The sequence below is a fragment of the Impatiens glandulifera genome, chromosome 3 (genome assembly GCF_907164915.1).
Source record: "Impatiens glandulifera chromosome 3, dImpGla2.1, whole genome shotgun sequence".
NCBI lineage: Eukaryota > Viridiplantae > Streptophyta > Magnoliopsida > Ericales > Balsaminaceae > Impatiens > Impatiens glandulifera.
In genome coordinates, this window is record NC_061864.1 from 20,009,460 (window position 1) to 20,023,692 (window position 14,233).

Here is a 14,233-nt window from a genome sequence, read left to right on the forward strand (position 1 = left end):
GTTTACAAGGGTTTGCGTAGAATAGAAAGTAAATTAAATCCCTAACAAGATTTCTTTCAAACAGTTTTTCATAAGCTTTCATCAATCTCCAGACCCTCGTCTCTATTGATTAAGTCGATCCTATCAGAGTATTATCTATAAATAACGTGTTTGAGATGATGATGAATTATATGTGTTTGAGATGACGATGAATTATACGTATCATAACAATATCAAATCTATTTCGTGGTTTATTTTTACTTAAATTATGAGCAACATAACCGATAATGACATTGTTTTATAAGTTATCTGTAAAATATAAATCAATAATATTTTAATAAATTAGATATGTCAAATATATTTATCATGTGATATTAATTAATAAATTATATAGAAAGTATGTAATGTAAATAATCATATATTATTTGTATTGTTGTTTATGTGGACATTTTCAAGTTTATAACTAATTTATAAATTAGGATAACTATTTAGTTAAAGAAATTATAACTAAAATGTGTAACTAAATTAAGAGAAGAATGGTTGATGTAACTAAATTAGGATTTATTATTAATAAAATAATATTATATAGATAATAGGACCATGTCTAGGACAATTTCATTGACAATGACTTGTCTTGTAATACTTGTGACTTTGGGATTTATCACCATCTAACGGTAAAAAAAAAAAAGTAAAGATAAAAAAGAAGAAGATGGATATTACCTAGTATTGGAAGAAGAAAGGAAGAAGAGCACGGTTCGTGGTAGTGTTTTAGAGGGAGGAAGTTTAAGTTCTTCATTTTCTTCCATTGATGAAAACAAAATATGCTTACCATTTGCAAAGCTTAGATTCAAACAAAAAGATGCAATTATTTTGAAGAAGTCGAGGAGTCCTAATTAATGCGAAGTAGTTGAAGTAATATTTGTTTAAATTTTGATATTTGAAAATGAGAAAAAGTTGAAATAATAAAACTTAACGATTTTTTCGTTTTTAACGTTTTCAACGGTTTGACCGACACGCGAGTCAGCGTCGATTTTACACTTCTGTGATTTTTTGTGACTCGTGGCTCGATTTCTTTAAGTAGAAACGCAAACTCGGACGAGTTTACGAGTTGACTCGCGATATTAATAGCACTGCTCGAGATAGTTCGGTGAAGGACATATGAGAGTTATTTTGAGATATGTAAATGAAAGAGGATGTGTGATTGAGCGATTTTTTTATATTGTGCAGGATCCTGACACTAATATTGAGTCTTTACAAAATGTTATTGATCCTTTATTTGTGCAACATGATTTGTCATTGTCTAAATTGAGAGGACATAGATATGATGGGGCCTCAAATATGCGCGATGAGTTCAAGGGGTTAAAATCTCTAATATCGTAAGAAAATCCATATGCGATGTATATTCATTGTTTCTCTCGCCAACTTCAATAAATTCTTGTTGCTGTTGCTCGTGACAACCTCATTGTGAGTGAATTTTTTGGATATGTCACAATGATTGTGAACATATCTGGAGCATCTTGTAAAAGAAGTGATCAACTTAGAAAACTTCAACACGACAAGATTGTTGTTGAATTAGAAAGTGGAGAAACTTTTACTAGGAGAGGGAAAAATCAAGAAATTAGTATGTTAAGACCTGGAGATACTCATTGGGGATCACACTATTTGACATTACTTTGTCTATGCTCAATGTGGTCTCAAGTGCAAAAGGTGTTGATAAATGTAGTTAATGATGCACCGTGTAGTGCGAATAGAGGTCCTGCCAATGATTTTTACTTAAGATGATGCACAATTATAAATTTGTTTTTGTGTTGTATTTGATGAAAAATTTTATTGGGAATTACAATTGAGTTGTCACTTTACCTACAAAAAGAAGATCAAAATATTGTTCAAGCGATGTCATTTGATTACGAGTTCGAAGCGTCAATTATAAGATTTTAGAGAAAATGGATGAAATGATATTAATTTTGGACCAAGTTAACAAATTTTGTCAATTGCACTCTATCACAATACTTGATATGAATGAGCATTTGCTAATTGATAGCTATGATAGGCGGAGAGGAAAATGAGAACTCATCACTAATCTTCGTCATTATCGCGTGAATTTTTTTTGTGAGATATTATAATAAAGTTATTTTGTTTGTTTGTTAATAGTTTTTGTTTATTATTATTTTTATAATAATTTTGAATTTTAATGTTATGTTGTTGATTTGATTATGCAATAGATGAATAATTGTTTCTTAGAAGTTAATATAGAATTGTTTGGTTGCATATCATGTCTAATCCAAGAAATTCATTCTCCCAATTTGATGTTCGTAAACTCATCCGCCTTGCTGAACTTTATCCTAAAGATTTTAGAGGCATTGATTATTTTTTGGGGGAACAACTTCAGACTTACTTATTTAATTTACAGTATGTTCCTCAATTTTCTTCAATTGAAACTTGAGAATTCTTGCTCAGACACTACTTGCAACATAAAAATATTTAGTATTTCCATTGATTTATCGTTTGATAGAGCTGACTTTAGTTTTACCAGTTACAACTGCATTCGTTGAAAAAGTTTTTTCTACAATGAAGAATGTGAAAATTGATTTGCATAATCGAATGTGAGACGAATGAATAAATGATAGTTTAGTAGTTTATGTTGAAAAAATATGTTTCCAACAATTGAATATGAATAAATATTGCAATATTTTCAACAAATGGAGTCTCGTAGAATACAATTGTCTTATTTTGTACTAACTCATCGACAAGAATAACTTTGTAATTGTGTTTATTAAAGTATTTTTCTCGATTTGTATTATCATTGTAAATTTTTAATTAGTAAATATATTTATTTTATCGGAAAAAAAAAAGTACAAGTATAACTTATTTAGCCCCTCGAGAAATTATTTCTATACAGCAATATTCATCAACTCTTGTGTAACATTTCAACTCACTTAAACATTAAAGACAAAATTTTGATAGCACAAATTACTAAATAGTTTAGCACACTGAGACTGTTTTAAGATTATTAAATGTTTTGTCTTAAAAATTACAAAAAAAAATATAATATTACAAAGAAATTAAATAAATTATAATATACAAATAAATGAAATCACCAAAGTTAAAAGTTGATTTGAGTCATATTTTTAACACATTTAAAAAAAAAGTTTTACTATCGCACAGTGCTGAAAATTGTTTGAATGACTATCTCAAAGTGTATAATAAATCTAATAGTGATTCAACAATAAAATTATTTCGCAGCGAACTTGACAAACGAACCTGAACTATCAATGAATAGATAGAATCATCTATTGTCATTCTAGAGGGCTTTGACTTTGATGGTGTAAATTGTGTTAAGTAGAAATGCAGGTGCTTCCAAGAATCAATGTGACAATATGTATATATGATACATACATAAGTGGTATGTTTAATGTTGATTTCATTTGCTACTTTTGTTCTCATTTTTTTTATCCTCATAAGTTGGAAATCATATATAATTCCGGCTAAAAAAATATTTTTGATCTATTCAATCTTGAAAAGATAGTAACTTATCAATTTTGTTTTTCTTTTTTCTCCATTACTTAAATAACAAATCATGAAGAATAAGATGATTAATATAGAAAAACATAAAGTTAGTTCAATCCAAATAGAACTTGAGAATTTACGTAATCAAAGGAATGATGGGTTGTAGTGTACTTGAATCTTCCTCTGTATATTCTACTTGAATCTTCCTCTGTATATTCTACTTTGAAGTATCGACATCTTATTTTATTGAACCCAAATAATGCAAAAGAGAAAAGCTTTAGAACTTTGGATTTGTAGGGTTTAACCTCAAAAAGAGGACACCCTTCCAGAAATTCTCGACGGCTCAGGCAGAACCAAAGCCGAGGAGGGGGTTTGGAAATAGTTTTCAACCAGCAATTGACGCGCCTCGGTTAGAACCTCACTAGCTGCGTCATTGCCCCAAGCGCAAAGATGCCTTACTCCTTCCCACTCTCTCTCCTTTTATATCCGATTCCACATTCCCCTCTCTTATATCTTTCCAATGTGGGACAAATTAGAGAATTCGATTTTCTAGTTCTTCGAGCAATGGATGGAGAATTCCATCAATGGCGGTTTTTCAAAGTTGCAATGCCGTGTTGTTTAAATATTCATGAATTAATTTTATTTTAATTTTGAAAAAACACACACACACACAAATATGATTTATTAATTTTATTATATTTTTGTAGACCATTCTCGTATTATTATTTTCTCTATTGTATTGCTGAATTTTCGTTGGAATGAGAGGTGAAGATATAGATCTCTGAATTTTCCTTTATAATGTGGAGGAGGAGGAGAAGATAGCCACAAGCTAGAGAAGAAAAGTAAGAAGCAATGGCGAAATCGAGCGCAGACGATGAAGAGCTAAAGCGAGCCTGTGAAACAGCTATAGAAGGAACCAAACAGAAGGTTGTATTGTCTATGCGCGTTGCCAAGAGCCACGGAATCTGGGGCAAATCTGCTAAGCTAGGTCGAGGCGGCATGGCCAAGCCTAGAGTTCTCGCCATCTCCAGTATGCAAATTCATCATCCTCTTCTCTACAACATTCTTATCTGAGATGATCACGTTGCATGTGTTTAAATTACTAATTTGTCTCATTCCTATGTTATCTCACGTCATTTCCTTGAATTAGATTTGACTATTTTCTCTTTGATTGCTTAATTGTTCTGTAAAATATTCAAAAGCTTTTCAGGACATAATTTCAGTAGAAGAAGTTAGAAAATATATGATCTGGAAAATTTGCAGCTGACATTCATGTGGACAAAACTAGGTGGTTTGGCTGCTGTCAGTGGCATGAAGCTTCTAGTATTGTAGAAGTAGTTATGATGACATAATTCTTTACTAAAAGCTTCTTTGATCTTGAGTTATGAATTCAAAATTTTGTTTGATGGAAAAGTATATTATTAAAACATCCTTTTGTATTTTAGTTGTTAACCATCCACTATGGTATGGTCTTATTTATGAGATTCTCATTAAAGAAATGACTGTGGGGGCTCGTGCCAACTTTATAAATTCAAAAATAGAAAACAAAGTTATGAAATAGAAAATACAATGTATCTTCTTCACCTAATTGATAGTGCCTTCTAGTAGGTGTAAAGTAAATATGTTGCATAACAAGTGAAAAGGCGATGCTCTTTTATTTATTTATTTCTATTTATGAAAACGAACATTTTGGGGCTATGGATGATTCCTGTTTTACTTAGTGATATTCGTTTCAATAATGCAGCAAAGGCAAAAGGTCAAAAGATCAAAGTTTTTCTTCGCGTTCTAAAGTATTCTTCAGGGGGAGTGCTTGAGGTACTTCCTAGCTCCTCACTTACAATATGGATATTTTTATTGCCGCTTGACAGTTATCTAAAAAATTGACGATCTTTTGTGATGCATGGAGTATTCTTAACATCTCCATCACGAAAGTTGAAACAAATAATGAGAACCTTCATCACTTATTGCAATTGTATATATTGCAGCATGCAAATCTATACAAACTGAAACATCTTGCGAAAGTGGAGCTTGTGACTAATGATCCTAGTGGATGTACATTTATGCTGGTAAGGTTTTTCTTTTAAGATCTCACATCTACATTGTACTTGGCCTAAGTTTTTAATTAAGCAACACTTGTCTTCAAAATGGTATTTATAGAAAATATATTACACTCCTTGAAATCTTTTCTCTTACCTGTCATCCTCATAGGGATTTGATAACATCAGAAGTCAGACTGTCGCTCCTCCACAATGGACTATGCGTAATCTTAATGACAGGTGATATAACAGCAAACTAACCTGCTCTAAGTTATACAATATTTTCTTATCATCATAATTGGTTAATATCATGCTATCAACTAATTTTCATTTTAACAATTAGGAACCGTCTTCTTCTTTACATCTTAAACATCTGCAAGGATGCAATGGGTCGCATTCCAAAAGTCATTGGCATAGATGTTGTGGAAATGGCTCTTTGGGCTAAGGTGCATATTTATATTCTTTGACTACAGTGGTATTGTTTAGACATATCCTTGCGTAATATCCTTCAGTATTAGGGTGATTGTAAGTGAATATTAGGTAGAGGAAGTATGGGGATTTTTTTAATTAACAGTTATGAGTTGATTATTTAAGAGGGGGTGGGGGAGCTTGCTTAATGTTTGTATCTTTACCTTTATCCCATTTTCTTTGGGATCTTATTGTAACATCTGAGAAGTCTTGCGCACTATCGACGTGATCTCTACTGTAGGTTTCATTAAAGTTTTTCTTATGCTACTGATTTATATATTGAATAAACGTCTACTTAATTTATTACCTTAAAAAGTTTCAGTTAGAATTTATTGTACAATTTTCTTCAAGATTCTTATTCTTTTTTAGTTTAAATGAATATTATCCAGAATTTACTTGTTATAACATGAAAATCTTGATTTAACTGACGCTTCAATAGGAAAATACGACCACAGTCACTAAGCAGCAGATAGATCTTCAAGTTGGGCCTGTTGCAGTTGCCGTCACTGGGGAAATGAAAGTGACTGTAGAAAGAGAGCTTGTTTCCCAAGTTGAGGAGGATGACATGGAGGATTTGCTTGGCGGGTATGATTTGGATATAGTAATTGTGTGTACGCAATGAAACCATAACAGCTTTGTGCAGATAAACAACTAACTTACCTATATCCTAAAATATAGTAACTAGCCTATCAACAGTTCTCTACTAATAGGTATAGTGGTATGGTGGACATTTATTCCATGCTTATATAGTAATATTTCAGCCGCTTTAGGTTTCAAATTTTATGTATATATTGTTATTGTGTGCTATAGGTTTTTTGTTGCTTTTTGGTTATTATGTTCCTAGTTTCATTATCAATGTAGTGTTATTTTGAATTCCATATTTCATGAACAGTTATGTCACGGGTGTTACTGAAGCTGAAGCATTTTCTGAACGTTTGAAACGGGAACTCCAAGCCTTAGAAGCAGCCAATGTGCATGCCATTCTGGAGAGTGAGCCATTAATTGATGAGGTAGTCTTCAATTTCCTTTACCAAAACTAACTGGCCTTTCTTGTTCATTTTTCCAAAATTTCAGATTTGTAAGCTACTTCATGTCACTATTCTATGTGGAAGAGTTCTTTTGTAGGGTGGTCAAAAGTTATGGCTCCTGTCTTTAAACAAATCTTGGCCCAATGACAATCCTTCTTTTAACTGTAAAATGGACAATTTAGATTCATTTAGAAAAGATTGACATATCCCTAGTATATACTTACATGCACAAAAGTTAAGGGGCCAACTAATGATTTTTAGCTGTAAAAGAAACACCATGTCTACTTCGTTCAGAAAAGGAAGAAGAAAGCCCCTAGCTGCTTTTTGTTGGTTATTTAGGGGATACTATTTTGTTGCGAGAGGAGATAAAATATTACATTTCACTAATTGGGAAAAAGATAAATAATTAGGTCTTGTTTGAATAGATAAGTTCACTGTAATTATAAATAACTGCTACAGTTATGAGCAGTTATAGGAATGTAGTTAAAGTATAACGGGTTGTTATTATAATGCAACTTGTACTGTATATGTTTAATATGATATGGATAAAGGAAATTATCTTTTTTCTTCCTTGAAATTATTCTCTTCTCTCCTATCAATGAATTAATTCATTACCATATTTCCTCTGTACTTGTTAGATAACACTTTTGGAGTTTGCAGGTGTTACAGGGGCTTGAGGTGGCTTCAAGTTGTACTGATGACATGGCTGAATGGTTGGGCATTTTCAATGTCAAGCTCAGGCACATGAGAGAGGACATAGAGTCGGTAGAATGTCCCTTCAACTACTATACAATATTGTTACTTTTGAAGTATCAAATATTTACCTGTTAGATATATTTCTTCACATGAAGAATATTTTATATTGTGGTTTCAGATAGAACATCGGAATAATAAGTTGGAAACGCAGTCAGTAAATAACAAAAAATTGATCGAGGAGCTTGATAAACTTCTTGAGCATTTGCGTGTCCCTACTGAGGTGTACCCAAGTATCTTTTCTGGCTGGATGTTTGATTAGCAGTAGTATCCCATGAAATATTACTGTATTTCATCAGTTAAAAAAAATCTTCATTTACTGTATGGTGCAGTATTCAGCATGCATTACAGGGGGTTCATTTGACGAAGTACGAATACATCAAACCTTAGAAGCATGTGAGTGGTTGTGTAGTGCTTTGCGTGGTTTTGAAGTGCCCAATCATTCTACTTATGCGAAGATGCGCTCTGTATGTCCCATTATATTTCCTTCCATTCTTTCTCTAATTTCCATGCCTTAAATTTGAATTACTATATTGGTGATTGTTTCTGTTTGCTAAACTATATTTCTCAATCAATAAGGTCGAAAACCTTCTATTCTTTACAAGGTATCATGTTCTTATCTGTGAATGTGATGCCACTTAAGAGTATTGGTATGAGGAAAAAAATTATGGCAACTACACTCAACTGCCTTATGTTTTGAATTTTGAGGAATCTGAAACTTGGTGGTTGGATTCTCATAGGTCAAAGAGAAGCGAGCTGAACTTGAAAAGTTAAAAAGTACTTTTGTTAGGAGAGCATCAGATTACTTGATAAACTATTTGGCAAGCTTGGTGGATTTAATGATAAATGATAAAAACTTCAACTCACAGGTATTTTCACAAAATATATTTTTTTACTCGTAACTTTAATATTTGGAATCGTTTATTATTATTTTTCTATTTAAAAAAAAAATCCTTAGCTTTTCTTGCTAAATTGAATAGCGGGGGCAGTTGAAGAAGCCGGATCATGCTGACCTACGATATAGGTGCAAAACCTATGTTCGTCTTTTACAACAAATGAAGGTCAATAAGTTGCCTTGTACCTCTATTTATTTAAGTATTCCCTCTGTCTTTTCTTTTTCATCATTCTTCTTTTCCTATTCCAGTTCCTTATCATTTGCACTTGCAGAGCCTTGACAAGAATTGCCTGGGATCATTGAGAAAAGCGTACTGTCTCTCAGTTAATTTGCTGTTACGAAAAGAGGTTAAGAGGATTATAGGATTATCAGATTCTATTAATTTTTATTTAGTATATACCTATGGGTTACTTCAAACATATTTCTTGATTTAATGTACATTGTCAGCCTTCTGCCCAAGTTTGATCAAGAATACATGAGGGAGTTACTTGTGATATCGTCATAGTATGCCTATATGACATGTAAAATACCATCTTTAACTATTAGGATGCTTTCACGTAAAGAAATCGCAACAGATCCAAAATTTGCATATATGTTCATTTTCTTCTTCTTTGTGGTACTCCATTTGACAAGACGTAACAATCTTGAAGAATTGGTGTTGCTCCAACTCCAAGCATAGGGACACATATGTTTGTTATGAATATATAATTATGTAGAGATTCCAAAAGTTATAGTTTTTTTTATCCAGTCTTTCATCATAAAATGAGTATCTAATTCAAATGCTGTTTTATTGAAATGCTAATAAATTATCTGCAGGCTCGTGAGTATGCAAATGAGCTTCGAGCTAATACAAAAGCATCAAAGACTCCTGCTGTCTGGCTAGAAGGTTCTACGGGTTCTGCCCAAAATAATAATGCTTCAGATTCTTCTACAGTTTCAGATGCATATTCAAAAATGCTTACAATTTTTGTCCCACTCCTCGTAGACGAGGTATAAATTTTGACCGTGTCCTATTTTATTTCTCTTACCAAACCTTCTTCCTGCTCAAAGGCTTAGTTTGCAATATGCAGTGTTCCTTTTTCGCAAATTTCATGTGCTTTGACGTTCCTACACTTGTGCCATCTGGAGGTGCTGCTCCTGGTAGTGATGGTAAAGATGATGATCTTGGCATCATGGATATTGATGGAAACAATAGCTCAGCTGGTAAACTTGTTCCAGAAAGTTCCGATTTGTTATCATACCTGGTTTGGTTTTCTTGAACCTTTTTATTATCATATTATTCAGTAGTGACAAATCCTGTGGAGCTTCAAGCACTAAATGAGGCTCTTCAAGAATTGCTAGATGGCATACAGGTAAAGCCTTGTTGTATTCTTCCATATTTCTGTCCTCAATATCATATGTTTCATGGCCTGTTTTAAATCTTCGATTGCTTATGTTTTGCATAAATACGAGCTTACCAAATTCAGGTGATTAATTTGGATGATTATTGTACACCCTTCCCTACAGTGAATCTTCAGTCCAGAAAAGATTTTGGTGAATGATATAGTTAGACTTTTAGCCACTAAAAACAACTTTAGCAGATCTAGTAGTAGATTTAGTTTGTTTGTTTTTTTAAACAGGTCAACTTTTCATTAATAATCAAAAGTAGAACGCAAGAAATGTTCCTAAATGGATTGCAGAGTACATAAGGGGGTGAAGAAAGCCAAAGAAATTATAAAATGCAATACAAGAAGGTCCGCTCTGACAAGCTTGAAGTAGTCCCTTCCGGCACATCCCCTTCTTCTTAGTTGACGCTAAAGTTTGAAGAAGAAATCCTATTGGCCCAGAAACTCTTTCCTTGGAAAGTTGTCCTATTTCTTTCTTTATTAGATTTAGTTTCTTACCTGGCCATTTCATTTGAAGTCCACTTAGAGCTTGTTTAATGCGGGGTAATTTGGAAAAAAATGTAGTAGGTTATGAAATCAAAAACTTGTTTGATGAAAAAGTGAGTTTTTTAGATTATTTGGGTTAAATTACTAAAATATCCTTTTGTATTTAAAATTTAAATTTATGAAAAATAAAGTAAGGGTAATTTAGAATGATGAATTAAGTGATTTAATGGTTGAAAGGATATGTGATGTGATAAAGGTTTTTTTCTTTTCTAAAATAACCCAAGATCGAACGAGCTCTTAGCATTTTGTTCTGTTTCTATCAACAACTTTTACGACTTCTTTATGATTGATCTTGTTTAAAAGCCTATGTTTTTCATATATGTATGGCATACCTTTTTAATATGCAAAAAGTTCATGATAGACTGACCTATTCAACTAGGACATGGTAATTAACCTAATCCAGCGGTCAACATTCAACACCAATACTAATGGGATGGTTTAATGTTGTGCTATAAGACTTTCATGGCTTTAATGGATCACTATTATTAAACACAATTTGTGTACAATGCTTTTTCTCTTCTTATTATCAGGAAGACTTCCTTTCTGTAGTTGACTGGGCATACAAGATAGATCCTTTGCGGTGCATATCTATGCATGGAATTACAGAGCGATATATTTCTGAGCAGAAGGCTGATGTAGCAGGATGTGTCCGCACCTTGCTTGATGATCTCGAGTCTAGAATCACTCTACAGTTCAGTAAAGTGAGTGTCCGATTTTCATAGTTAATGATCCCCTTATGTTATGTACATATTCAATACTTCCACTATTTTGCAGTTTGTTGATGAAGCTTGTCACCAGATTGAAAGAAATGAGCGCAATGTTAAGCAGATGGGTGTTTTGTCATATATAACAAGGTAACTTGATCTGATGCTTTTGACTTTTATTGGTTTATGGTCACTATAAAAATGACATGTGCATAATCTGTTACTTTTATATGTGCGTTTAGCAAGGATGCATAGACTGTAGAGTCAGGATCCCTCAGACACCTTTTCTGAAAAAAATGAAAACTTTTCATTGTTGAAATGTGGTCCAGTGATTCATAGCTTAGTGGTTTATATTACTTTTGACTATTATCCTGATGGTGCTTGAGGTCTTAGACCTTGCTCTTAACGCATGTGATCTATGTTTCTTGCATAGATTTGCAACCCTTGCAACTCGTATGGAACAGTACATTCAGGGACAGTCCAGAGATCTGGTGGATCAAGCATATATGAAATTTGTGAGTACTTTCATCCTTGAAAATCATGCAAGTCCCGATTAGTTAAATTGATCAAATGATGGTGCGCAAATTAAATGTTTGATATGATTATCAAAAATTATATTGGGATGTTTGTTTTCATTTGGATGATAATTCAAAAAAAGTTAATCCACTAGGGTAGCTCAAGCGGTAAGAGTCGTGCCTAAGAGAAGAGTCGCGGGTTTTATTCTCACTAAGAACACTTTAAGTTGAAGTGGAGCAATGACGGTGGGGATTCATGTTAGCTTCCTAAAATAAAAATAATAATAATAATTTAAAAAATCTATATTTGTCAAAAATCTAGGAATATTTATCACGATTCAAAAAACAATTGATCATGTTCGAGAAAAAAAAATCTCTATTCCAAATGAAATGAAAAATTGCACAAGAATTTTGATAATAATTTATAAAATAATTTGTATACCAATAAAACATGATCAAAATCACAGTATAATTTGGATCATGGTCTAGGAGCATGATCCATAATTTTTTTGTACCAAACAAAACAAAATTTACTTTCAATTTGAACTTTGACGATTTTCCATTGAAATAGTAATTATAGCAAAATATCAGTTTCCAAGTAGGCTTTATTAGGTTATAGTAATAACTCTTGATTGTGCCGGACCTATGATAGGATTCACCACACATGGATGGTTGATGTGATATGTATTTAGCATACATCTCATGCAGCTTAATCAACACTTGTAACCCCAGTGGTTTCCGCTCAATTTCCAAATATCTGGAACAATAGAATTGAAGACAATAAATTTGAGAATAACAAGTTTCTTGAATTTGTGTGTTGTGTCTCATATTTACATTGCACAAGAGTAATCTAAATATATACAAGTAAAACAACAACAAATAAAATACTACAACGAGTTATCTTCAACAATAACTTATAGAAGTACCCACCTAGGGTAATTCAAGTGGTAGGAGTCTTGAACTAAGTTGAGATCTCATATTCGATTCCCACTGAAAGTACATTGACTAAAGTGGGGGTCATGGGCCCATGGTGGTTGAATGTTCTGGTAGCTTCCTCCATAAAAAACTAAAATAAAACAAAATCTCAGTTGGTAGAGAACTGTCATGAAAATTGCTTCCTTGTGTTTTTGTTTTCTTTATTTGGGTTACATTGGTGTTGGTGTTGGTGTTGCTTCATCTATTGTTGAACAGGTCACCATTATGTTTGTGACCTTAGAGAAGATTGCTGCACAAGACCCGAAATATGCTGATATTTTGCTCTTAGAGAATTACGCTGCCTTTCAGAATAGGTATAATTTTTTTTAGAGAAAAAACAAATGGAATAACCTTCAGTTTGCTGATTTTGGTACCATTGTGTATACAGTCTGTATGACCTGGCCAATGTTGTGCCTACTTTAGCCAAATTTTATCACCAGGCGAGCGAGAATTATGAACTAGCATGCTCACGTCACATCAGCATGATAATATATTATGTAAGTTCTTCACCGAATACCCTATTGGACTTGGTTTTTTCTTTAGAAAAACTTTTGGTCAGCGTTTATGATGTTTTCCATATAAACTGAACTTTATTCTTACAGCAATTTGAACGTCTTTTCCAATTTGCTAGAAGAATTGAGGATTTGATGTATACAATCACACCAGAAGAGGTTAGTCGAAACAATCACAACCATAGCTTATTAGAAATGACTAAAATTTCCTCAATTACCTTCAAAGATTACAAAATAACAATTGGATTTGAAATTAGTACTGACTTGAGTGTTTTCTGTTGGAAACTATAGATCCCATTCCAAATGGGACTCTCAAAGGTGGAGCTCAGGAAGGTGGTGAAATCCAGTTTATCTGGTGTAAGTTTATGACAATGAAAGTATTTAATTATATTATATAAACTCATTCCATATTGAAAACCTTGATTATAATATACAAGGCCTAGTTCAAAACATATTATCATTTCTACATAAAAAGAAAAGTGGTTTTAAATGGTTGCCATTGAATGATGATGGTTTAATCCTGTTATTAGGTTGACAAGTCGATAACTGCAATGTATAAGAAATTGCAGAAGAACTTGACGACGGATGTGTTGTTGCCTTCGTTATGGGATAAATGCAAGGTATGATTTATTACTTTTGTTTTTCCTCGAGAGGAATTTTATCTTTAATTTTATTTATTTTTGATGTATACAGAAGGAATTCTTGGATAAATATGAAAGCTTTGCTCAACTTGTTGGTAAGATCTACCCTACTGAGAATATTCCATCAGCAACAGAAATGAGAGACCTTTTGAAATCCATGTAAAGTTTTACTTTTCATTTTTTTTATTAGGGGGCATAAAATAAATAGATAAAAAATTATTATTATTTTTTTCAATAAAATGGATACTACATCTTAGATTTTCAATATTTGGTTAGTCGGTTGTTGCAA

The 14,233-nt window shown here is 32.6% G+C and overlaps 1 protein-coding gene and 1 non-coding gene across 3 annotated transcripts; one reads left to right on the forward strand and one right to left on the reverse strand.

The window, feature by feature from the left end:
• Window positions 1-3,760: 3,760 nt before the first annotated feature.
• On the forward strand, window positions 3,761-14,146 carry LOC124931822 (exocyst complex component SEC3A-like). Of its 2 annotated transcripts, none has more exons than XM_047472394.1 (25): window positions 3,761-4,516; window positions 5,231-5,301; window positions 5,472-5,552; window positions 5,695-5,762; window positions 5,866-5,968; window positions 6,430-6,575; window positions 6,883-7,000; window positions 7,679-7,783; window positions 7,893-7,994; window positions 8,104-8,238; window positions 8,512-8,640; window positions 8,752-8,832; window positions 8,939-9,013; window positions 9,483-9,656; window positions 9,737-9,869; window positions 9,951-10,018; window positions 11,128-11,298; window positions 11,372-11,451; window positions 11,735-11,816; window positions 13,008-13,105; window positions 13,180-13,288; window positions 13,394-13,462; window positions 13,595-13,660; window positions 13,834-13,923; window positions 13,997-14,146. In XM_047472394.1, exons 1-25 carry the CDS (start codon window positions 4,339-4,341, stop codon window positions 14,105-14,107), a joined length of 2,643 nt encoding a protein of 880 aa, XP_047328350.1. In that variant the 5' UTR covers window positions 3,761-4,338; the 3' UTR covers window positions 14,108-14,146. The 2 variants fall into 2 exon arrangements, with proteins under 2 accessions (XP_047328350.1, XP_047328351.1); XM_047472395.1 differs by having other exon boundaries at window positions 9,954-10,018.
• Window positions 3,797-3,938, reverse strand: LOC124933102. The gene has a single exon (XR_007098818.1). It is a non-coding gene; the product is annotated as a U4 spliceosomal RNA (small nuclear RNA).
• Window positions 14,147-14,233: the final 87 nt, after the last annotated feature.

Excerpts from the sequence above, each read along its gene's own strand:
- LOC124931822 (XM_047472394.1), top strand. The coding sequence starts at position 4,339 with ATGGCGAAATCGAGCGCAGACGATGAAGAGCTAAAGCGAGCCTGTGAA. Across the intron at positions 8,239-8,511 it reads CTTATGCGAAGATGCGCTCT|GTCAAAGAGAAGCGAGCTGA; the intron begins GTATGTCCCATT and ends GGATTCTCATAG. Across the intron at positions 8,833-8,938 it reads GTCTTTTACAACAAATGAAG|AGCCTTGACAAGAATTGCCT; the intron begins GTCAATAAGTTG and ends TTGCACTTGCAG.